The sequence below is a fragment of the Pyrus communis genome, chromosome 6 (assembly GCF_963583255.1).
Source record: "Pyrus communis chromosome 6, drPyrComm1.1, whole genome shotgun sequence".
Classification (NCBI taxonomy): domain Eukaryota; kingdom Viridiplantae; phylum Streptophyta; class Magnoliopsida; order Rosales; family Rosaceae; genus Pyrus; species Pyrus communis.
In genome coordinates this window covers 23,068,191-23,093,048 of record NC_084808.1, presented here as the reverse complement: position 1 = coordinate 23,093,048, position 24,858 = coordinate 23,068,191, and the positions used below count along the sequence as shown (strand labels likewise).

The window sequence follows — 24,858 nt, the reverse complement described above, 5'->3', positions numbered from 1 at the left end:
TAATAAAAGGAAAATTGGGATGATTAAGTTACAGGGTTAATTTGTATAATTGAGCAATCGGATCACTACTGCAGAGGTAAAATGTATTGTATGAGACATACAAGTCTGCTTATTATTATAGGAATTAATGGGTTGGACAAATGACGTCAAGTTGCATTGCATTCATGCATTGTTACTGATAATGATTTCATACTTGATTTTATGATGCCATGACACTTAATTTAGTATTATCAATTTACGGTGGTAAGGTTATGTCCCTAATAAGCTTTTGAAGCTCACCCCTCATTGGTTATGCAGGTTTATGAATTAAACAATCAAGAGGGTAAGTGGAATGAAACCGGATTAGATATGTGAGGTTAAAAGTGGTGTTTAATTATTTTATCCTTATAAAAAAAATTCTTGATTATTTGTACAAAAGGAATTTATTTCTCACCTCGTTTCAGTTTCTATTCTTTTTGTTTATTTTTAATTTTTAGCTTACCTTTCGTATTCGACTTTTTTTACCGACTCTGAGTTGGGTGCATCACAAAGATAGTCCCTTGCTTCCTTAATTGTAGCAAATAGTAAGTCATAGAATTTGCCCCCTTGATTTTCTGAAGATATACTTTCATTGGGAAAATAGAAGTTCGACGCACAGTAGAGAGTTGATCACTAAAGAGTTGGCCACTAAAAAGCTAACCACTAGAGTCGATCACTAGAAAGCTGATCACTTGGAAGAGGTGTAGTCTGTCACGTACCAAAAGGTTTCTCATTCAACGGTGACCCAGTTACTGATCAACTAGTCTTCCATCCAACGGTGATCTAGTTCCTGGTCAAAGAGTCTTTTCTCAGGATAATGACAGTGAGATTTGGTCGAACAAGAATCTGCGTTAACAAAAACAATTTCTCATGAAATGGAGAAGCAGCTAAGCCATATTAGTACATCAAATATCAAATAGTAGCTACCATATATAATATATTTGTCACTCGAAAGGCTTGAAAGTTGGAAAATTATGGCATTATTCATCAATATGTAACTCGTTACATTCCCCAATCAGGGCCTTTTTTTTTTCTTTCATCAATGTTGTAGTAAACGCAGCCCTTGCAACAAAGTTTACCCATGGCGCCCACGCACTTTTCAAACTACAAAAATATACGAAAACCAAAAATTGACAAAAAAAAACAGTAGAAACAATACATATGTGAACTAGAAGCATATAAATAAATGGGGGTTTTGAACTTTAATCCTTGAAGAAGCTTAAAATTTAATAAAAACCTGGTGTTAGATTAAATATTTATTTTAATATTTTAATGTGTACTTAATTCAAATTCAAATTATATTTTTGTTTTAATATTTAATAGATCTAATTTAATATCATTACATTAAATTTTAAATTTATTATTATATACATTTTAATTCATTAATTTTATTTGACTTCTTCTAATTAGTGTATCTAAACGTCTGTATCATAATATATTTTACTAAATTAGTGTACCTAAATATCTGCACCTAAATATATTGTAGTACCTAAATACATTGTAGTGAATTAGTGGCATATAAGAAAATATGCAATAACATAAGTGTACTGAAAATATCGTACCTAAATATACGATACTAAATTAATGTACCGAAAATTCAGTACTGGTTTGGTACTGAGGTGCTTTTGAAAAAAAACGAGTATAAAAAAAAGCTAGTAAACTTTCAACTTCAACTTTTTTTCACAATTTTGAGTGAAAAAAGCCAAAAAACATAAGCAACAAAAGCTAGCTTTGAAAAACCGGCTTTTTTTGCTTCCACAGCTTCTGCGCAAACCTAATTTGCAAGAGGCACTGAGTCCCTTAATGAAACTTTCAAATACCCAAAATGGTCTTAAACAATTAAATAAAGTACACATAATACCAACTGGAAGATGTCGCCAACTTCAATTGGGAGATCATCCTCGTCGACTCCGCCACAACGCCTTTCATTCCTAACTTCAACAATCACCGTTATTGACCTTGGATTTCATACCCTATGACATCATTTCTGTCTCTGTCTTTTCACCATCTCTCGTTTATCCTCTTTCACTCCCACGCTGACAAAATCGCGCCGAGAAACACCACCATTTTTTTCGGCGATAACCAAACTTGAATTCAGATTCGATTTTGGCATCGCGGACTTGCCCAGATTTGCCAAATTGCACAGCTTATAGGAGACTGATCTTCGTATTTCTACAAATTGGGAGAGCCCAGATTGCCCAGACAGAGAAAATGAGGAAGAAAAATGCAGTGAGACAGGTGAGAGAGATTAAGGAACAACCCATCAAATACGGCATAGTCACGGCGTTGGCGCCTTCGGAATCCATGGAGATGAAAATAAAAAAGAAGAAGACGGACTAAGAAAATTGGGGTAGTGGAGGAGACTTCTAGAGAGATTTTTTTGGTTTTTGGAAAAGTCTAGTCGATGCAGATAGACAAAATAAAGGGGGAAGACTCTAGAGAGAGTATTAATAAATAAAATAATGAATAAAATTATTATTGTTTGTTTTTTATCAAATATAAATAAAATTATTCTTATTTTATATTTAATATCATAATCATTTTTGTCATTTGACATAGTCACAGCAGCTTTATATAAAAGTTTATCAAACACCCTTACACATAAAAGCATTTTTATAAAATAAAAAAGTTTACCAAACACTCAATTGCTTTATTTTACAGCTTTTTATTCTTATAGCACAGTAGAAGCAGTTTTTTTAAAAAGCACAACAATACCAAACTAGCTCTGATAGTAGTGTCTTCAAGCAGCCACGCTGTGAAGCACGACGGTCTCCACCGTGAGGCCAGGCCCAAATCCGAATAGTACACCCCATTCTAGTCCTTCTCCAGTTGTCTTTAGTCCTTTCTCAGCTGACTTCCTTCTCACCTCGTCCAAAATAAACAAGACACACCCACTCGTCATGTTGCCGTAATCTGACAGCACTTGCCTTGTCGCTTCTAGTTTCTCTGGCTTCAATGCCAACTTGGCCTCTATTTGGTCCAGAATAGCACGGCCACCTGGGTGTGCAAACCAGAAGAGCGAGTTCCAATCCGAAATGCCTATAGGCTTGAAGGCCTCGTTAAGGCTCTTTTCGATGTTCTTCGAAATAAGCTCGGGAACGTCCTTCCGAAGGTGAAACGTGAGCCCTACTTCACGAAGATGTAGGTCAATAGCCCCATCACTGTCGGGGATAATGGTTTGTGCCGCCGAGACCAATTCAAACAAGGGCTTCTCGACTTCAGGCATTGGGTCGGCACCAATAATGACGGCCGCTGCACCGTCACCAAACAAGGCTTGACCCACAAGACTGTCAAGGGCAGTGTCACTAGGCCCACGAAAGATGACCGCGGTGATCTCAGAGCACACAACAAGAACACGTGCACCCTTGTTGTTTTCGGCCAAGTCCTTGGCCAAACGGAGAACCGTGCCTCCAGCGAAACAACCTTGTTGGTACATCATGAGGCGCTTGACGGAGGGGCGGAGGCCCAATAGCTTGGTGAGCTGGTAGTCAGCGTCGGGCATGTCAACACCGCTAGTGGTGCAAAAGACCAAGTGGGTGATTTTGGACTTAGGTTGTCCCCATTCATTGATGGCCTTGGTGGCAGCCTCTTTGCCAAGCCTTGGGACTTCAACAACCACCATGTCTTGCCGAGCATCAAGTGAGGGCGCCATGTACTCGCACACACTTGGGTTCTCCTTTAGAATTTCTTCAGTCAAGTACATGTAACGCTTCTTGATCATAGATTTGTCACCTGAAAATTTAACATACTATTCAAGATTAACTGTTTGAAAAGAAAAAAAAAATCAAGATCCAGTTTTCTAGACTTTTTAGTAAATTTATTGAATGCGAGGAAAATAAATAAAATTATTAGGTTTCCCAGTAAGTTCTTTTGTGTAGGGTTGTATTTTTACTCACCACAGTCACGTAGTGATAAATAAGGTGGTGAGTAAAAATGTTTCTTTTTTACAAGACAGCATGGAGTTTTGTCCCTGTTTAATTGGTGGTTTCCTTTTCGAGTTACTAGGTTCTTCATGCTGCTACTAATTTCACCAGAAAATACTATTAATTTCATTAAAGAGATTTTAATGAACAATAATATAAGCATAATTTTGAAAAATAAATAAATAATTAAAGAGACTTAACTACCAAAGAATACAATATCTAAACTACTTATTAATAAAATATTATTTATCAATTAAAATATGATGAAAAGACAATTTGGTTTTATATTACAAAATAAAATCGTGGCCACTAATGTAAATTTTCCCTAACCAAATTTTACTATTCTTTTTTCTTCATTCACCCACATGTTATTATAACATATCTCTAATTTTTAATTTAAAATAAAATAAAATATTGAAACATCTTCCTCATTTTCTCTCACCCTCTCTCTTTCATATTTCTCTCAAACTTCTCTCTTTCATATATTGTTTTACTTTTTAAATTTTTTATATTTACATACACCCAGTGTGTGGTACTTCATCTAATAACAATTCAAATTTAAAATTTAAGCCAACTGAGATCGCAAATATTAAGTTTTCTAAGGAAGAAAAAAAAATTTCTTTCAAAATATTGTAAAAATTTTCTGTTTAAGAAAATTCATGTATTGTGTTTTGTACTCTTATTTTTATTTTTAATGAGTAATGCTATTCATACCATGTTCTTATGCCACATTTTTATGCCACCTTAGGTGGCATCTGATATGGACAGCCACATCATTTGAAAAATTTGTAAAATCCAAGAAAAGGAAGGAGAAAGACTCATCGTATACCACAATCATCATTTAATTAATTAGTTTTTCTTAATTATTAGTTTATTAAATAATAAACTAAATTTAAAATTTTGATTAATTCAAATGATGTGGCTATCCACATCAAATACCACCTAAGGTGGTATGAAAATATGGTACAAAAACATAGTATGAATAGCATTACTCATATCAGGACAGTGTTTTGTGCTTATATTAACACAGTTGGCCACCCTTTAGATAGAAGTAGTTTACAGTGACAGAAAAGCCCTGAGCATTATTTTCAAATTTTTTTTTTTCTGTGTGGCTATATTCGTAGTTCTTCATTATTTACAAATACGATGATGTCATGAATAAACGTTAAGCTATATCCTATGCAAGATAAAGAGAGAATATTTATCAAACACCTTCCAAAAATACATAGCGAAATCATATATAGCAGATATGCAAAAGTCATGCGTGGCTAGGCGCTAAGCGGTGAAAGATGATGAACAAATCAAATAATTATCAATGTTCTAAAAATTGATCTAGGTGGTGCCTAGGCGCTAAGTGGTGAAGGCCCGCCTCGATTTTGGGCAAATAATTTCGAAAAATCGGTCTAGAATTAGACGGCCGTCTAGGCGGTCCTAGTAGCCTAGACGTTAGGCCCCTGCCTGCCGTCCGACTAGCGCCTAACGATTTTTAAAACCTTGATAATTATTCGAAGAGAAATAAGAACAAAAAAAATATATGGTACATACACATGCGCTGGAATTTTTCTTTGAGTTCGGCTTTGTGCTCACTCTTGGTGATACGAAAGTAATAATCAGGGTATGTGGCTTGATCCACACAATTGAGAGGAGTTGCTGTCCCAATGGCGAATACCGTGGCCGGACCCTCAGCCCGTTGAGCCATACGAACTTCCTCGACGGTCACCATATTTATTGGGTCGTCAAGAAAGATCAAAGAGAGACTAAGGAGCTAGTTGTGATGAGGAGTTACAGATGTTGCAAATTGCAATGGTAAGTAAGATAGCGGGAAGGGTGTGACAAAATGTGAAGAGAAGTTGTTAAATATATAACACCGAAAAGAGGAGAGGGCAGTGGAGGATCACGTGCCTGACCAATTCCTTGTCGGCAGTGGGCTTGCTGGCATGTGCATTTTGTGTGGTGTGCATTGCCTACGGACTTATCATGATTTGGAAGGTTTTTTAGTTAAAATGATATTATTGCAAAATATTTTAATTATGATTTTTGAGATTTGAAATCAATAGAAATGGTTCCTGAATTTGTCTACTATTAATTATTTTAGTCATTTCTTGAAAAATCTCTATTAAATAAAGATAAAATAATAAAAACACCCTCAATTTTTGTCAAATCATTTTGGCTTATTGTTTATTAAGTTGAGGGTATTTTTATCATTTGGTCCTTCATTTTTTAAGAAATGATCAAAATGATTGATAATGGATAAACTCAGAAATCACTTTTATTGATTTCAAATATCAAAGATCAAAATGATTAATTATACAAATCTCAAAAATCATTTTGGTTAAAAAACAGATTTGGAATGTGTCTGTTCTCTCGTCTTACCTACCGGACAAAGAGCAGGAAAAAATTCACATATTTCCCTTGAAATTTAATTTTTTGTACCTTCAATGAAGGGCAGTGATAAATGGGTGGTGCGCATGCATGCTGGAAACTCAACACTTACTGATTGTATTTTTTCTCTTGCGTTGTTTTTCTATCGGACGGATATCGTTTTGAAAAGAGTGTCACCAATAATTTGGAAGTGGGAAATGTACGTAATAACAATTTTGGGGCGGTACCGTACGTGGTGGGCAGAGTGACACAGAATAGCTGATTAGTTGGATGACTCAAGTTAGAAGGATAAAAATATTTATGGTTATTAAAAATTAAATCCTGAAGATCACATTACTTCTGTACTAAAACTGAGCGGATTTGTACTGTTCATAAACAGTGCGTGACATTATGCCCTTTCTTATTTCTGGTGCCGCGTGTTGGCCATCTTGACGATTTTGACATCTACTAAAACTCAGCAGAAAAAGCAGTATTCATCTTGAAAGCGGACACTGTTCATCAACATGCCCAGCCTGCCTTCTCCATTAACTGTGGTTCTTTGGGACACTGTTCATATTGAAAGCGGACACTGTTTATCAACATGCCCAGCCTGCCTTCTCCATTAACTGTGGTTCTTTGGGACACTGTTCATCTTGAAAGCGGACACTGTTCATCAACATGCCCAGCCTGCCTTCTCCATCAACTGTGGTTCTTTGGTTTTCAAAACTCAACCACATTTTTTAATCATTTTTTCCCTACAACAACTTTTTTTATAACTTTTTTATCTTTTTTGGCGCCACAAACCATGTGGCTGGGGTTCTTCAAACAAAAAAAAGGAAAAATAAATAAATAAATAACCATGTGGCTGGGTTTAACTTCTGACAACTTGATTGTTTTTTTTTTGTCCTGTCGAAAAACCAATGTCTTTATCCACGGGGCAAAACATTTGGTGATTGTTTTGTTTATTATATATGATTGTTTTTCTCATGAACTGTCTCTGGCTATTGCAACTTCTCGGATTTGGATCCTCTCCGGATCTCCTTTTTGGGGATTCCGAGGATCAAGGCACAAGAATCGTTCATCAAAGATCATACGTTCATAATTAAATATTTTTTACGCAAAACAAGATTACTTTATTTTTAAAAATATAAAAAATATTTAATTGTGACCACACGATCTTTGATGAACGGTCCTTGTGCCTTGATCCCCGGGATCCCCAGGGAGGGGATCCGGAGAGGATCCAAATCCCAACTTCTCTATCTGAAAGTGGTTTTCTTTCCTTTGTATCTTATTATTTTATTAGGTAAAGTACAAAAAACTACCTCAACTATTGGTGTCACGACACTTTCATACCTCATCTTTTAAAATTGACAATGTCATACCTCATCTTAATAATTTGTGTCAATGTTATACCTTCCGTTAGCATGGCCGTTTATTTCTCAATTAAATGTTGATGTGTCTTGATCCGAGATCCATTTTTTATTAAAAAATTATTAAAAACTAAAAAAAATCATTTAATATTTTTTAAATATTAAAATAATAAAGAAAAGTTACTTAAAAATATAAATAAATAAATAAATAAACCAACATCACAACATCAGTTCGTCCCCTTCCCCCCTTTTCTCTTTTCTCCCCATCTTCATCTTCTTCCCCCTTACCTTTACATTCCCTATTCATACCATTTCCCCTTCACCTAATTTGTCTTCCTCACTTCAACCTACCATTTCCCAAATCAACCATTCTACCCCACCCTCAAATTCTACTATGACAGATCCAGAACCTACTCCCACCAATCCCATACAACCTATGAACATTCATCCCATGCAAACAAGGTCTAAATTTGGCATCTTTAAACCTAAAACCCTCACTGCCACTAAACACCCTTTACCTTTTCATCTCTTAATGGACTATATACCCAAAACATACCTTCAAGCCTCAAAGTTTCCTCATAGGCGCCAAGGAATGCAAGAAGAAGTAAATGCCCTTATCAACATAAGCATATGGTCTCTTGTCCCTAAGTCTTCATCACAAAATATTGTAGGCTGCAAGTAGGTTTTCTAAATCAAGAGAAAGCCCGATGGCACTATAAACATGTACAAAGTCCAGCTTGTTGAAAATGGTTTCAATCACCATGAAGGTTTAGATTACACTGAAACCTTCAATCCCGCAGCTAAACCGGTTACTATTAGACTTCTACTCACTCTTGCAACTCAATATGTTTGGTTTTTAAACCAACTCAATGTTAGCAATGCCTTCTTACATGGGACTCTCACTGAATCGATTTTCATGCAATAGCCACCAAGGTTTGAAGATTCCACCAAGCCCTCTCATGTTTCGTCACTTGCACAAATCCTTGTATGGTCTAAAACATGCTCCGAGAGCTTGGTATGAAAAGCTTCATGGTGCTGTCCAATCTCTTGGTTTTGTAGGTTTTAATAGTGATCATTCTCTGCTAATCAAAAAGGTTCCAAATGTGGTTCTCATCTTAATCTATGTTGATGACATTTTGGTTATGGTCCAAACTTTGCAGCTTGTCGAAATGTAATTCAGCAACTTAGCTTCATGTTTCTAATCAAGGATCTTGGCCCTCTACATTATTTTCTTGGCCTTGAAGTTAAGAGATCCTCATCAGGCATATTCATATCTCAGACCAAATACATCTTGGATCTGTTATCCAAAGCCAACATGACTGGTGCCAAACCTTGCAGTACACCACTCAGCACATCTAAACATGATCATGACTCTCCAGTGTTTGAAAAGGTCTTTGAGTATCGTTCATTAGTTGGTGCTCTCCAATACCTTATATGGACAAGACCAGATCTCAGTTTTGCAGTCAATCTTGTCTGTCAATACATGCATAATCCCAGAATTTCCCACTTTTAGGCAGTTAAGAGAATCCTAAGGTATCTTAAGGGTTATATCGATCTTAGTTTGTGGTTTTCAAAGTGCTCCACCACCCCCACCATCACTGCCTTCTCAAATGCCGATTGGGCTGGATGTGCTATAGATCGAAGATCAGTTTGAGGCTACTGTGTTTTTCTGGGCAATTTATTGCTTAGTTGAAGTGCTAAGAAACAACCAACTATTGCACGATCTTCCACAGAGGTAGAGTACATATCTCTTGCCAACACTGCCTCTAAGATCACTTGGATATGCCAACTATTGGTTGATATTGGTTATTGCTTGCCTTGTTCTCCCCAACTCTGGTGTGACAACATTTCTGCCATTTCTCTTGCCAAGAACCCTATTTTTCATGCTCGGACAAAGCATGTAGAAATAGACTATCATTACATTCAGAAGAAAGTCTTAGCAAAACAAAATTCTGTGCATTTTGTTTATAATCAAGATCTGATGGCTGATACTTGCACAAAGTCTCTGTCCAAGTCCAAATTTTTGTTTCTTTGTGACAAACTCAACTTCGAATTCCTCAGTTTCATTTGAGGGGGGATATAAAGGGCAATATTGTAACTATACCATCTAGAGATATTACTTAGTGGTTAAGAAATCTATTAGTTTGTTTGTTAGTCTGTTGTATTTGCTTCCCTTAGTGGGTCTAACATACTTGTATATATATACTAAAGGTGTAACATTATTGAGGTATGAAATGAAGTCATTTTTACGAAATAGGTTTACTTTGATGCTACTAGGCCGGATCACCGGGTGAAATTTTCATTTCGAGATGTATATATATGATCCCGACCATTGTATACGTAGGCAGAAATTTAAGTTTAAGCATTACAACTTAATGTCCATGGACAAATGATACAGATGGGACACGAATGTCAACTTTAAAAATGGCATGAGTTAAGGTTCAATTCTACAGTCAAATGTTTTCTTTGGTAATTGTTTGTCTTTTTTTCTTAAACTTAGTTGTTAAGAAAATTTGATGAGGACAGGAAGCGCTGAGAGCTTTATGGTACGCCACATTTCCTGGACAAGAGCTTAATGGTTTATATCTGATCGATGGAAAGAGATGGGATGGCAAGGAAGAGATCCGTATACCGATTTCAGGTTTTGTTTACATTTATTTGTCTATTGTTCCGCAACTTTCGGGTTAATTTCTTCTGTCAATTTGTGTTGTCATTCTCTTACTTGCTTAGCTTGGATTACCTGACAGAGGAGCTGGATTCATTTCTTTGGAGAACCTGCCGTTCTTTGCAAGGACATTTTCGGTAAGATTCCAACCTCGATATGCAACTAGAAAGTTTGAAACATCAAGAAATAGGTTTCGCATACTCTCCCAACATAACAAAAAACTACGGAGCTTGATATGCATGTGTTTTGTATGTATATTGGAGGGCTAATGCACTCGACTGGTATAAACTTAATGTTCCAACCATTTTAACTTATGCTGTCTAAATATGTTTATTTATGTTGTTGCAGGCATCTTTACAGTGTCTATTGAAAAAGCAGAGAGGAAAGCGAGCTGCTTGGGAATATCCTTTCGCTGTTGCTGGTGTCAACATCACGTTTATGATCATGCAAATGCTTGACCTTGAAGCCAGTAAGTGTCAAGGGAGCTCCTTTTGTTCCAAGTTTCGAACTTAGGATATAAAATGTTGCCAGTTTTTCAAATGACAGGTTTTCAATTTCTCTAGCACAAGCTTTGGACAGATAACTCATGCTTGTTTATGTGGCAGGAAAACCCAGGACTTTCATAAGAACAGTTTTCTTACAAATGTTGTTAGGTAAGATAACATCCGAGTTTAAATCTTACTGCACAACAGCACCACAAAAATGTTGATGGTTGCCTAACAGAGACCTTGTCATTCTCTAATGTTACTGCAGAAAATGAATGGACCTTCGACTTGCTGTACTGCGTTGTGTTCATGGTAATGGACAAACAGTGACTCGAGAGAAATGCTACATACATGGAGTTCAATGTGAGAATATCCTTGATCTGCATACCATTCATACTCCCCAAGATTATACATATACGTACCACACAGGGCTACGTATGTTGGAGTTCAAACTTCATAGGGTTTTGATTCAATTTGAATGTGTTGGAGGATGTTTTGAATTCGACGCGAGCTCAACCGGAGAGGGAGCTGCTAATGGATGATGTGTTGCGGATTGAAGACATGCCTTCTTACAGCCTTCTTTGTTGATGGGAACCAACCTAGAAGCTCCCCAAGCGCATACTCTTTCGTTCCTTTTAAAATCCATGACTAACCGAAAAATTGTACAATTTCTACCTCCCTCACTCGGAGCAAGCAACATCAATAGGGACAGTTGCGACAGTTTCACTGCATACTTGCTCGTATACAAAATTTTATGTCGACTGAAATTATTTTGTCTTGAAGGGTCCAGGAAAGGAAATTAACTGCTTGTTTCGTTATATTATTCGGAAGTGAAAGCTTAGATGTATTCGAAAGGACAATACAGCAGATTACTTGTAAACGTAGAAAGTTGTAACAAGGAATCACAGGACTCACAACCAGTATTCATAGAGGTGAAGGCGTAAAGCAAGGCGTTCGATGTCTCACAAATCTTGAGGCATTGAGGCGTAAGCCTTGAGGCGATAGGCTTTTGGAAGTCCGATATAAATTTGATGTAAAGCTGTGAGATATATAAATTGTCCCTTTGCAGCTGACATGCATAATTTGGCTGCTTTGATTCTTTAAAAAATGAAAAGATTAGTGCAATGTTTACCTTTATGGTTGTTTCCCCATTTTCTCCTTGCATAGCTAAAAATGAATACCATCTTAAATAATAGCTCCATTCTCAATATTTAAGATGGATACCTATTTCCCAATTCTCTTTTGTTAAACGTATAATAGCGGGGAAGTTTTAGGTGTGATCGGGAATATATCAGTTTACGTGATCAGTGAGATACTCAAATGATAATATAATCAAATAACAGCCCCATATACACCACAACAAAATGGTGTTGCCGAACGAAAAAATAGGACTTTTAAAGACATGATCAACTCCATGTTGAATAGCTCTGGGCTTCCACATAATTTGTGGGGTGAAGCCTTACTTACTGCAAATAAAATTAGGAAAACCAATGAAAATGGCTTGAAAACTTTGAGTTTTAATAATAAGGACAAAATAAAGGGTAAAGTAAATAGTACCAAGATTGACTTTTTCGTGTAAAAATGTGGTTTTTCGTTAAAGTGAACAATACCGTGGGTTTTTCGTTAAAACTCCCAATAAAATTTTGTATCGAATTCCACCTAAAACAAGAAAGGAGTCACCATATGAATTATGGAAAGGAAGAACCCCCAACGTTTAAATTGTTTAAAGTGTGGGGTTGCCTGGCAAAAGTACAAGTCTCATTGCCAAAGAGAACAAAATTAGGGCCTAAAACTATAGATTGTGTTTTTATTGGTTTTGCATCTAATAGTTCAGCTTATAGATTCTTAGTTTTTTATTCCGAAGTAAGTGATATACATGTCAATACTATTATAGAATCTATAAATGCAATATGTTTTTAGGATATATTTCCGTACAGAATGGGCAAGTCTAATTTCTTGAAAAAGAGATTATATGATGATGTATCTAAGGTTAATGACAAACCTAGAGAACATGATGATGGTTGATCCTCGTCTAGAGTTCGAGAAGAAGAAGAACTTAAACCTAGAATGAGTAAAAGGACAAAAATTCAAAAAGACTTTGCGCCTGATTTTGTGACTTTATTAACTGAGACAGAACCTCAATTATTTAAGGAGGTCATGTCCACTCCTGAAGCTCCATTTTGGAAGGATGCAGTTAACAATGAAGTAGATTCCATTATGCAAAATCATACATGGGAATTAGTTGAATTGCCCCTTGGCAATAAGCCAATTGGGTACAATTGGATCTTTAAGAAGAAATTAGAATCAGATGGTACAATTGACAAATATAAGGCTCGTTTGGTAGCTAAAGGATACCGTCAAAAACATGGTTTGGATTTCTTTGATACATACTCGCTTGTAACGAGAATTACTTCAATAAGATTGTTGATTGTTATAGATGCACTCCATAACATGGAAATACATCAAATGGATGTAAAGACTGCGTTCTTAAATGAAGACTTAGGTGTTAATTGGCTAATTTCAAATAATTGAGGGAGTTAACTTACCAAAAAAATAGTTCATAGAGTCAATTTCAATTAGGTAATAGTTCAAGAGTTAAACGGCAATTTACTCCGCTTGCAATCTCCATTTCCGTACACAATAACACTTTGTCTTTTAAAACTATCAGTAAATTTTTTTTAAAAGGGCAAGTGTTTGTTAACCTTTCAATGCCACCGAGGACAGGAATAGGGCCATGGTTTCGTTAGTAGAACAAATCCACCGGTGTCACGTACGACTCTACTAACGCCGCACGTGGTGGGTTCTTCATGAAAATGCTCCTGCACTACTCAATACAGATATAGCGCAAATTAGAATTAACAATTTCTTGCTAATAATACAAGAATACGTTAAAAAATTAAAAATATATTTTTGTATTATTAGCACAAAATGTTATCATAACAATACAAGTCTTCTATGTGCATGGAGAGGAGTCTGGAATTATTATTTTATTTCCTTTTTGGAATATTTTGTATTTTAATTTTCGGACAAAGATGATGATGAATGGTGGTGAAAATGCACCTCGTTGTCTATTGAATTTTCTGATTTGAATTGTAATATATTTCATATCTTAGAAAGCCTTATGGGAAGGCATATTTATACACAATACAAAGAAAGCTTCGGATGCAAAAGCACACATGCAGCAACCTCCCTGCTGTCCATGAGTCAGCAATAACATGCACCCATGCTTGCCATGCTGTCTGTAACAGCACACATGCTTGCCGTGCTGTCTGTAGCAGCACACATGCTTGCCGTGCTGTCTGTAACAGCACACATGCTTCTTCCAATACTCCCCCTCAAGCTGGATCCAGTAGGTTGATGGATCCAAGCTTGGAGAGGAGTCTTTGAAACTGATGAGAAGCCAGAGGTTTGGTGAATATATCAGCCAGCTGATCGAAGCTTTTTACATAATGTGTCTGAATCACCTGCGACTGTACTTGTTCACGGACATAGTGACAGTCGACTTCAATATGCTTCGTCCTCTCGTGAAAGACGGGGTTTGATGCTATGTGCATGGCAGCCTGGTTGTCACAAAATAAGGTCATTGGTTGAGCTGTGAACACACCTAAGTCACATAAAAGTCCTTTTAGCCATATCAGCTCACATGCGGTTGAGGCCATTGCACGATATTCAGCTTCGGCACTTGATCTAGCGATGACAGTTTGTTTCTTGCTCTTCCACGTGACCAGGTTTCCACCAACAAAGGTACAATAACCAGTGGTGGACTTGCGATCGATTGCGTTTCCTGCCCAATCAGCATCACAGTACCCCATGATTTGAGTGTTGTCATTCTTTGCCATGAGGATGCCACGACCAACAGACCCTTTTAAGTAACGTAAGATTCTTTTGACAAGGTTCAGATGCTCGATGGTGGGAGAGTGCATGAACTGACTGGCAATACTTACTGAATGTGAGATGTCTGGTCTGGTGATCGTTAGGTAGATCAGCTTGCCGACAAGCCTCTGATATAAGCTGATATCCGAGAGTGGCGTGCCTCCCAAGTCAAGCTTGAGCTTGCTATCAAGAGGGGTAAGTGCAGGCTTGGCATCACTCATATTGGCATCTTTAAGTAGGTCCATGACGTACTTTCGTTGATTAAGAAATAATCCCTTGTAAGAAGATGCCATTTCGATTCCAAGAAAATACTTCAACACCCCAAGATCTTTAACCGCAATGTTGTTGAAGTGACTGTTTGAGTGTGGTGATTTCAGCAGCATTATCACCTGTAATTATTAAGTCATCCACATATATCAACACAACTAATTTGCTTGCAGCTCTTGTGCGAACAAATAATGATGAATCTGCATTACTCCTTTTGAAACCAATGCTATGAAGAACGGTACTTAGTTTTGCATACCAAGCACGTGGTGATTGCTTCAGTCCATAAATTGACTTATGTAACTTACACACCAAATTAGGCTCTTGGCTTTGAAGGTGTCCTGGTGGCAATCTCATATAGACTTCTTCTTTAAGATCACCATGTAGAAAGGTGTTCTTCACGTCCATTTGATACATAGACCAACCTTTATTGACGGCAACAGACAATAGAACCCTTACTGAGTTCATTTTTGCAACAAGAGCAAATGTTTCCTTGTAATCGACCTCAAATGTTTGAGTGAATCCTCGAGCCACCAGCCTGGCTTTATGCCTCTCAATCGAACCATCAGAATTAAACTTGATCTTATAGATCCACTTACAGCCCACTGCCTTTTTTCCTTGTGGAAGTTTGGTGATGCTCCAGGTTTTGTGTTGGTCTAGTGCTTTGAGTTCATCTCTCATTGCTTCTTTCCACACAACTTGATTATTAGCCTCATAAAAGTTTTGAGGCTCACTGTGACTTGAAATGTTGTTAAGAAAGGCAGCATGAGATGGAGTTACCTTTTGATACGACACGCAATTTGAAATTGGATGCCTCGGTTTATATGTGACAAAATCTTGAAACCTTGTGGGAGGTTGTCTATCACGCCGAGGATTGCGTCGAGGTACTAGGAGGTTTGTCTCATCCTCGTTCAAATTGTCATCAACACTTTGAGGATTTTCTATGTTGCCGTTGTCATCATCATGCACCGAGTCATCATCATGCACAGAATTATCAGGATGAGTACCTTCATTATTGACTTCAATGAGAGGTGTAGAAGTACAGATTCTTGGTAGAGGAATTAGGTCTAAGATGCACTCCCCCTGACTTGTGGCTTCATGTGATTTGCTGAAAAAAGGGTTAGCTTCATGGAATCGTACATCTTTAGATACAATTATTTTTCTTAGTTGAGGATCATAGCACTTATATCCTTTTTGTGTTGATGAATAACCAAGAAAAATACATTTGAGAGCTCTAGGGTCCAACTTATCTCGATGGTGTGACTGTATATGAACAAAACAGACACAGCCAAAGACTCTTAGATGTGAAAGGTCGATTTTTCTTCCTTTCATGACTTCAAGTGGAGATTTAAACCCCAAGACTCGGCTAGGAAGTCTATTGATGATGTACACAGCCGCCATGACTCCTTGTGACCAAAATCTCTTTGGTACGTTCATTTGTAACATTAATGCTCTCGTTTTTTCCAGAATGTCACGATTTTTCCTTTCAACTACACCATTTTGTTGAGGTGTGCCGACACAACTTGTTTGATGCATGATACCATGCTTGCTCAAATATAATGACATGATATGGGACATATATTCGGTGCCATTGTCAGATCTTAAGGTTTGAATTTGAGAGGAAAAATGATTCTTAACAAGATTATGAAAATCCTTAAAAACTTCAATCACTTCACTCTTAGACTTTAAAAGGTACAACCATGTGGCTCTAGAGAAATCATCGACAAAAGTTACATAATACTTATAACCATCAAAAGATTCAAACGTTGGTCCCCATACATCTGAGTGAACTAGTTCGAAAACTTTACTAGTCCTAGATAAGGATGAGGTAAAAGACAATCTGGTGGCTTTAGACAAATGACATGTTTCACACGAAATTAAATCATTCCCTAAGTTTGGAAACAAGGAAGACAAAACAGGTTGGGAAGGATGAGCTAAACGTTGATGCCACAATTGACTATCTTGGGATGGACTGGACTTGGCTTGAAATCCTCTGGGACTGTTTTTTGATATGTAATAGAGGCCATCTAGGTAAAACCCTTCACCAATCGTCTTCTTGGTGAGGCAATCCTGAAAAATGACATTGTGAGGAGAGAAAATGGCCAAACAATTTAAGGTATTGGTGATTTTTCCCACAGATAGAAGTTGAAATGGAAAAGAAGGAACAAATAAGGCTACTGACTCAATTTTGTCCGATATTAAGTTGATATTTCCCTTCCCTAAAACCTTAGAACTCTCACCATTGGCAGTTGAGACTTGAGACGGTTTTGAAAATTTTTCAAACTTGTGAAACTTAGAAACATGGTTGGTCATATGATTTGTGGCACCCGAATCAACAATCCACAAATCATGCATCATATTTACATTAAGAGCAGTTTTAAAAGCAGTCATGATACCTTGCATGTCATCTTCGGCCATGTGTTGTGTTTCTGTCAGAAATCCAGCAAACTTGCCTAGCAAAGCTATTGAATTTCCATATTCAAAGCCGACCGTTTGGTCACTCTTAATCCTTTCTTTCTTGCTTTGAAGATACACTGCAAACTCATTTATGAATGCAGCTGGATTTGCAGTGAAGCTCTTGAGTGCATCAGACCTATGAGAGGTTGAGGTAGTTGCATTGTTGGCTCTATGTGGTGCACGGTTCAGTCTTTGTGAGCCCTTGTTATCCTTCATGAACTCTGGCTTTAATTCTGGATGTAAAATCCAGCATGTCTCCTTAACTTGACCAGTATAGTTGCAGTGTTGGCACTTTAAGTGTGGATTCTTCACTTTGTATTTTCTTTCGTTGGCTAGATAAGCCCTTGCTTCAGTTACACTGGTCTTTGTGCCAGTGTTCATGACTTTCCTTCGTACTTCTTCACGTTGGATTTTTGCACATACGCTGGTGAAGGAAGGTAGTTCGGGGTTCATGAGTATGTGGCTTCGTAGGTCTTCGTATCCTGAATCAAGACTTAACAAGAGTTGGAATATCTTGTCTTCTTCTGCCCTTTTTAGTAGTAAAGATGCCTCAGTTGTGTGAGGCCGATACATTTCCAGCTCATTCCACATGCTCTTCATGCTGCCTAGAAGTTGAACAAAGGGCTTTCCTTCTTGTTGTATGTTGGAAATGTTCTTCTTCAATTGAAACACACGTGCAGCATTGTTCTGGCTGCCATACATCTCCTTGACTGTCTCCCATAGTTTGTATGATGATTCAGAATAACTGAATATTTCAGCTAATTTACGTTCCATGGAATTTAGGAGCCATGACATAACTAGCTGATCCTTGCAAAGCCAGATTTCATAAGTTGGTGAAGAAACATCAGGAACTTCGATGCTTCCATTTATGAACCCTAGCTTGGACCTTCCACCTAGGGCAAGACTCACTGCTCTCGACCAAGGTAAGTAATTAAACTCATTTAACAAGACCGAGCTTAATCTTTGATTTGGATTGACATCCACCTCAGACACGGTTGAGGAGGAAGGTATCTGGGAATTTTCATCTCCAAACGAATAAGAATTCTCTTCCGTCATGTCGGAGATGGAATACGATCAGCTGGAAGAAATGCAGAAGCAGGTTATTTTTCCTGCTCTGATACCATATTGAATTTTCTGATTTGAATTGTAATATATTTCATATCTTAGAAAGCCTTATGGGAAGGCATATTTATACACAATACAAAGAAAGCTTCGGATGCAAAAGCACACATGCAGCAACCTCCCTGCTGTCCATGAGTCAGCAATAACATGCACCCATGCTTGCCATGCTGTCTGTAACAGCACACATGCTTGCCGTGCTGTCTGTAACAGCACACATGCTTGCCGTGCTGTCTGTAACAGCACACTTGCTTCTTCCAATATTGTCATTTGGGATAATCTTTGTTTTTTTTTTTTTAGGGGGGGGGGGGGGGGGGGGCGTGGAGAATTCCACAAGCAAATTATACAAAAAATATGCATGCGAATAATCTGCATTTATATGCTAATGGTGTAACCAGATGAATACTCGGATTAAGTAGTTCCATTAAATTACCTAACTTCCTCAATAATATATTCAAGTTGCAATGGTCCCTATTAACAGAGTAAAGTAAACTTGGAGAATAGTCTCGAAGAGAAGATGGATGGATTAATCCCTATCTTACATATTAATAAAATTTTCTTTGTAAACCAAAAGATGATAAAAAGACAATGTACTTTTGTATAAATCAATTTTATTTTTTTTCACTCTCTTACCCACATGTCATCATACGGTGTCTCGATTCTAAAATATAAAAAGTATAAACATAAACCTCTCCCCATTTTCACAGTTTCTCTCCTCTCCAATTCTAATAAACTAGTAAAAAAATTGCTTCACACACAAAGAGTGTCAGGTTAGGCTAGCATAAATTAACCTATATACAACGGTATATTTATACACGACTTTCAACCGTCATTCTCTACCAGCCATATATTTTACAAAAATAAATAAATAAAACAAAAAACTACACGCACATGCAAAGACTGTGAGCCATAAATGTGAAACAGTCCAACCAGCAGCAACTATCAAATAAAAGGATAGAATTTTAATTATGACGGGAATACGGATGATATACTATGTATTTTTATGTAAGTGATGAAATTTTTTAATTTTTAAGTTATTAATCTTTTAACACACATAACTCATCATTTATATAAAAATACATAATGTACCATCTCGTATGACAATCATATTGAAAAATTTCTCCAAATAAAAATGCGAGGCCCAATCCACCCTCCGGCACGCTCTTTTCTTTTTTGGCCAAGCTGCCACCTACGCCTTTCCTCTCCCAACATCCCAATATAAAATGCACAACGCACCCAAATTCATGTTTCACAGCTATAGAAAACTAGAAACTGAAGGAATAAAATATTTGCTCCTTTGTTGTTCACTCAGCCATGTCAGAGTCAGAAGCCAAACCAGAGAGGAGAATACTCAAAAACCCAGCACTTCTCAAGGTACACTCTCGTTTTCCTTTTCTTAATGTAACCCCATGCTTCACCTGATCAAATCAGATGCGCTTTTTATGAGAGTGACTCACATGAAACGAAAATGTTAAAAAAATTGTTTTAGATTTATCACGCATTTTAACTTGTTTTACATAGTGTTTCATGATTAGTTTGCAACACTACCATCTTTACCTTCTGTTTCATATAAATCATTCTCTCTTCCTAGTTCTTTCTCGTTTTTCAGCTTTGGATTGGAGTTTTCACCATTTTCATTCTATGTTTTTTTAATAAAAAATTTTCGTATTGCCCTTTTTTTTTAAAAAAAAGCGACATTTTAAATGTTATTTCTTTTCAAATCAGGTACTTTATTATTATTAATTTTTTCAACGAGGAAATCAGATTCTTCTTTATTTCGAAAGTATGAGATGGTCGTATATAATGATGCACAAGTGTCATGCATCATGCATGATGTACAACTGTCTCTGTAGTATACATGTTCACTTACAACTTAGAAGCTGCATGATGCACAAGCGTCTATGTTCTGCATAAAATATTTCCTTTTTCACTTTATTTTATTTTAGAAAAAAAAATTAATTCAAGAATGACAAGTTCGCAATTAATTTATTCTTTTAGTGTAGATATATGGTTGAACTTGTATCACAAGTTCAAAACAGGTTGAAAGTCAGGTTTACATGTCCACATTTTGTTGTTGAAGTAGTTGCAAACTAAAGAAACACAGCGTGCTAATTATATTTTGCGTTAATTAACAGCCTTAATTTCTCGTAATACAGTACATCTTCGAAACAAGCTGCTTTCCAAGAGAACATGAGCAACTGAAGCAACTAAGGGAGGCCACTGTCGAGAAATATCCCTTCTGGTAGGGTTTCGATATTTTAGTACTTTTTTTCCTTCGATCGTACGTGGCTTAAATCCCCTATCGGAGTACTATTTTGATTGTCTAATAAATTTCTTTGAGATAGTAGTTACTTGACCCTGAAGGATTACATTTCGTCGATTTTGAACACGAACAGGAGTCTTATGAATGTGCCCGTTGACGAAAGCCTGCTTCTCTCGATGCTTCTGAAGGTGATGAATGCGAAGAAGACGTTGGAGCTCGGTGTCTTCACTGGTTATTCTCTTCTCACTACTGCTCTTGCACTACCTGCTGATGGCAAAGTATGTAATACTCGTATATTTATTTCTGATTTTAATTTTTAATTTTCCTTGAAATAATTATAGACTTCTCATATTTTATATCTACTAGCTAGCGAGCTATACTAATATTTCAATTTTCAGATAACGGCAATCGATGTAGACAAAGAAGCCTATGAGGTTGGATTGCCATTTATTCAGAAGGCTGGGGTGGAAAATAAGATTAACTTCTGCCAGTCAGATGCCTTCACGGTCCTAAATGATCTCATTACCAAAGTAAGTTAATGTTTGTGATTTAACATAATCAATCATGTTAAATATCAGACTTAAAGTAGGTTAGGCCATAATAATACACGGTGGCCCATTGGAAGTTGTACTTGTGTGGGGTTGTAAGGAATCCATATACAATGGAGCTGTTTCCCTTGTTAGAGTACATCGCCATTAAGCTGATATCTAAGTTTTTCTCTAAATTTAGAGTGAAAAATGCAAAATTAGGGAATATGAATTGCAGTTGTCTTAAAAACAAAGGGAAAGTTATATTGTGATTGCGAATGTTATTCACACTCTCAAATTGTGATGTCGCACTTCTTTTGCGACTATTTAATAAATGTTGATTCGAGTACTTAATGGTGAATTGGGAAGGTAAGAAGAATTATATATCATCTAGATATTTAGCTTAAGTAATAAGTATCCAATATCCTAGTAGACAGAATGTTGAGTTTCTACCCACACGTTCCAGATTCAAAACTTCCTCTCCTCTAAATTAATGTAACAGTTTAGAACTCTCCTCCTCCCTTTAATAATTGTAATTTTTTTTTTTTTTTTTTTTTTGAGAAGAAGTACTATTAATTGATATACTATTTGATTTGGAGAATTAAACATGGAATTAATTAAGCAGGGAAAGGAAGAAGGGAGCTTTGATTTCGCATTTGTGGATGCCGACAAGGACTCCTACATGGAATATCACAAGTTGCTGATGAAGCTTGTGAAGGTTGGAGGAATCATAGCTTATGATAACACATTGTGGTTTGGGACAGTGGCGGAGCCTGAGGAGAATGTGGAAAATTTTGCAAAGCAAAGCAGAAAACATTTGCTGGAACTCAACAGCTTTCTCGCCGCGGATGACCGTGTCGAGCTAGCCGTTGTTTCCATCGGAGATGGACTCACCCTCTGCAGGCGTCTCTCTTAGCTTGCCCGCATGAAACAACTCCCATGTTGAAGTTGTCTAAGAATAAATAAGACAGTTTTATCTGTGATTTAAACCATTTAATGTTGGGAGATTTTCTATTCCAATATTTAAAGATAAATTAAGATGGGTTTTATTTTATTTTGATTTTTGAGAAAGTTTTTGTTTTTGTTTATTTATTTTTTTTTTTAAACAAGAAAGTCTGTGTTAATTAAACTTGGGAAATGCTTGTGATTTGCTGATGGCCTGTGACCTTAACACGAGGTTATAATAAATTTAGGAGTTTTTTAATTTTAATTCTTTAAGAAGTTTGAAATTTAAAATAAACTTGGTGTAAGATTATATATTGAATATAATTCCTTGATGTGTCCTTGATTCAAAATAATTAATGTGTATTTTATTTAATGTGTCCCATTAAATATTTACATGTATTAACATACAAATTTTATTTTGTTTTTGACCAAAAAAGAGTTTTTTAATTTATTAATTTTATTTAACATTCTTCAAACTTGAAATACTCAATTAATGTATCTAAATGTTAATACAGAAATGTATTATATTGAACTAATGTATTTAAATGTTAGTACCGAAATATATGCATTGAAATGTTATTAAATTAATGTACCTAAATGTGTGTATCGAAATGTATGCACCGAAATGTTAGTACCGAATTGTATTATATTGAATTAATGTACCTAAATGTTTGTATCAAAATATATGTACTTAAATGTGTGTACCTAAATGTATGCATCAAAATATATTATAATAGGGTAAATTACACAATACTCTCTCAGGTTTGAAGTTTATTACAACTTCGTACAACATCTTTAAAACATTTCACTTTCATACCTCACTTACTATTTTATTTCAAAATAATACCTCTGTTACATTTTTCATCAATTGATCCGTTAAGCGCTGACGTGGCTGCCACATTTGTGCGCAAAAATATATATATATATATATATATTTTTTTTTTTTAAACCTGAATCTTCTTTAAATAAAATAAAATAAAATAACTTAGAAAATGCAGAACCCATTCCCGCAACCTCTCCCCACCCATTTTCTCCCTCCCAAGCCTCACAACCACATCCCTCTCCTCCACTATCTTCATGTCACATCCCGGCCTGGGCCCCCACCACATTCCGGGCTTAACTTCATTGTAGCACGATATTGTCCGCTTTGGGCCCCTACCACACCCTTACGGTTTTGTTTCTAGGAACTCACACGAGAACTTCCCAGGATGGGTCAAATTGTCACATCCCCACACGGACCCCCACCACATCCCGGGCTCAACTCCATCGTAGCACGATATTGTCCGCTTTGAGCCCCTACCACACCATCACGGTTTTGTTTCTAGAAACTTACATGAGAACTTCCTAGTGAGTCACCCATCCTAGGAATGCTCTCACGCGCTACTCGTTTAACTTCGGAGTTCCGATGAACTCCAAAGCAAGTGAGCTCCCAAAAGGCCTTGTGCTAGGTAGAGATGGGAATATACATATAAGGCTTACAAGATCCACTTCCCTGGGCGATGTAGGATGTAACAATCCACCCCCCTTAGGGGCCCGACGTCCTCATCGGCACACTTTCTGCCAGGGATTGGCTCTGATACCAAATTATCACATCCCGGCCTTGGCCCTCACCACATCCCAGGCTCGACTCCAACGTAGCACGATATTGTTCGCTTTATTGTCCGTTTTAGGCCCCTACCACACCCTTACGGTTTTGTTTTTAGGAACTCACACGAGAACTTCCCAGTGGGTCACCCATCCTGGGAATTCTTTCACGCGCTACTCACTTAACTTCGGAGTTCCGATGAACTCCGAAGCCAGTAAGCTCCCAAAAGGCCTCGTATTAGGTAAAGATGAGAATATATATATATATAAGGCTTACAAGATCTACTCCCCTAAGAAATGTGGGATGTAACACTTCACCTCCCCTCCTATCCAAAAACCTACCCGACCCCCACCTTCCCCGAGCCCTTTCTCCTCTTCACCCCCACTCACTTTCCCCCCGCACCCACTGTAACATCCCACATCGTCCAGGAGAGTGGATCCTATAAGCCTCTTATATGTATATTCTCATCTCTACCTAGCACGAGGCCTTTTAGGAGCTTACTGACTTCGGGTTCCATCGAAACTTTGAAGTTAAGCAAGTTGCACGAGAGAGCACTCCCATGATGGGTGAAGCCTTTTGGGAGTTCACTGGTTTCGGGTTCTATCAGAACTCTAAAGTTAAGCGAGTTCACGCGAGAGCAATCCCATGATGGGTGACCCACTTGGAAGTTCTCGTGTGAGTTCCCAGAAACAAAACCGTGAGAGCGTGGTTGGGGCCTAAAGCGGACAATATCGTGCTACAGTGGAGTTGAGCTTGGGATATGGTGGGGGCCCGGGCCGAGATGTGACAATTTGGTATCAGAGCCAATCCCTGGTCGAATGTGTGCCGACGAGGATGTCGAGCCCCTAAAGAGGTGGATTGTAACATCTCACATCGCCTAGGGGAATGGATCATGTAAGCCTTATGTGTATATTCTCATCTCCATATAGCATGATGCCTTTTGGGAGCTCACTGGCTTCGAGTTCCATCGGAACTCAGAAGTTAAGCGAGTTCACGCGAAAGC

The 24,858-nt window shown here is 37.3% G+C and overlaps 2 protein-coding genes and 1 pseudogene across 2 annotated transcripts; 2 read left to right on the top strand and 1 right to left on the bottom strand.

Annotated features, from left to right (window-relative positions):
- Nucleotides 1-2,517: 2,517 nt before the first annotated feature.
- On the bottom strand, nucleotides 2,518-5,755 carry LOC137737512 (chalcone synthase-like). Its single transcript, XM_068477019.1, has 2 exons — nucleotides 5,487-5,755; nucleotides 2,518-3,750 (listed from the first exon to the last, which is right to left on the bottom strand). Exons 1-2 carry the CDS (start codon nucleotides 5,662-5,664, stop codon nucleotides 2,759-2,761), a joined length of 1,170 nt encoding a protein of 389 aa, XP_068333120.1. The 5' UTR covers nucleotides 5,665-5,755; the 3' UTR covers nucleotides 2,518-2,758.
- A 3,232-nt stretch (nucleotides 5,756-8,987) lies between these two features.
- Nucleotides 8,988-11,674, top strand: LOC137736257 (uncharacterized; annotated as a pseudogene).
- Nucleotides 11,675-19,849: 8,175 nt separating this feature from the next.
- LOC137736493 (flavonoid 3',5'-methyltransferase-like) lies at nucleotides 19,850-22,241 on the top strand. Its single transcript, XM_068475755.1, has 5 exons — nucleotides 19,850-19,909; nucleotides 20,692-20,777; nucleotides 20,932-21,076; nucleotides 21,197-21,328; nucleotides 21,951-22,241. Exons 1-5 carry the CDS (start codon nucleotides 19,850-19,852, stop codon nucleotides 22,239-22,241), a joined length of 714 nt encoding a protein of 237 aa, XP_068331856.1.
- Nucleotides 22,242-24,858: the final 2,617 nt, after the last annotated feature.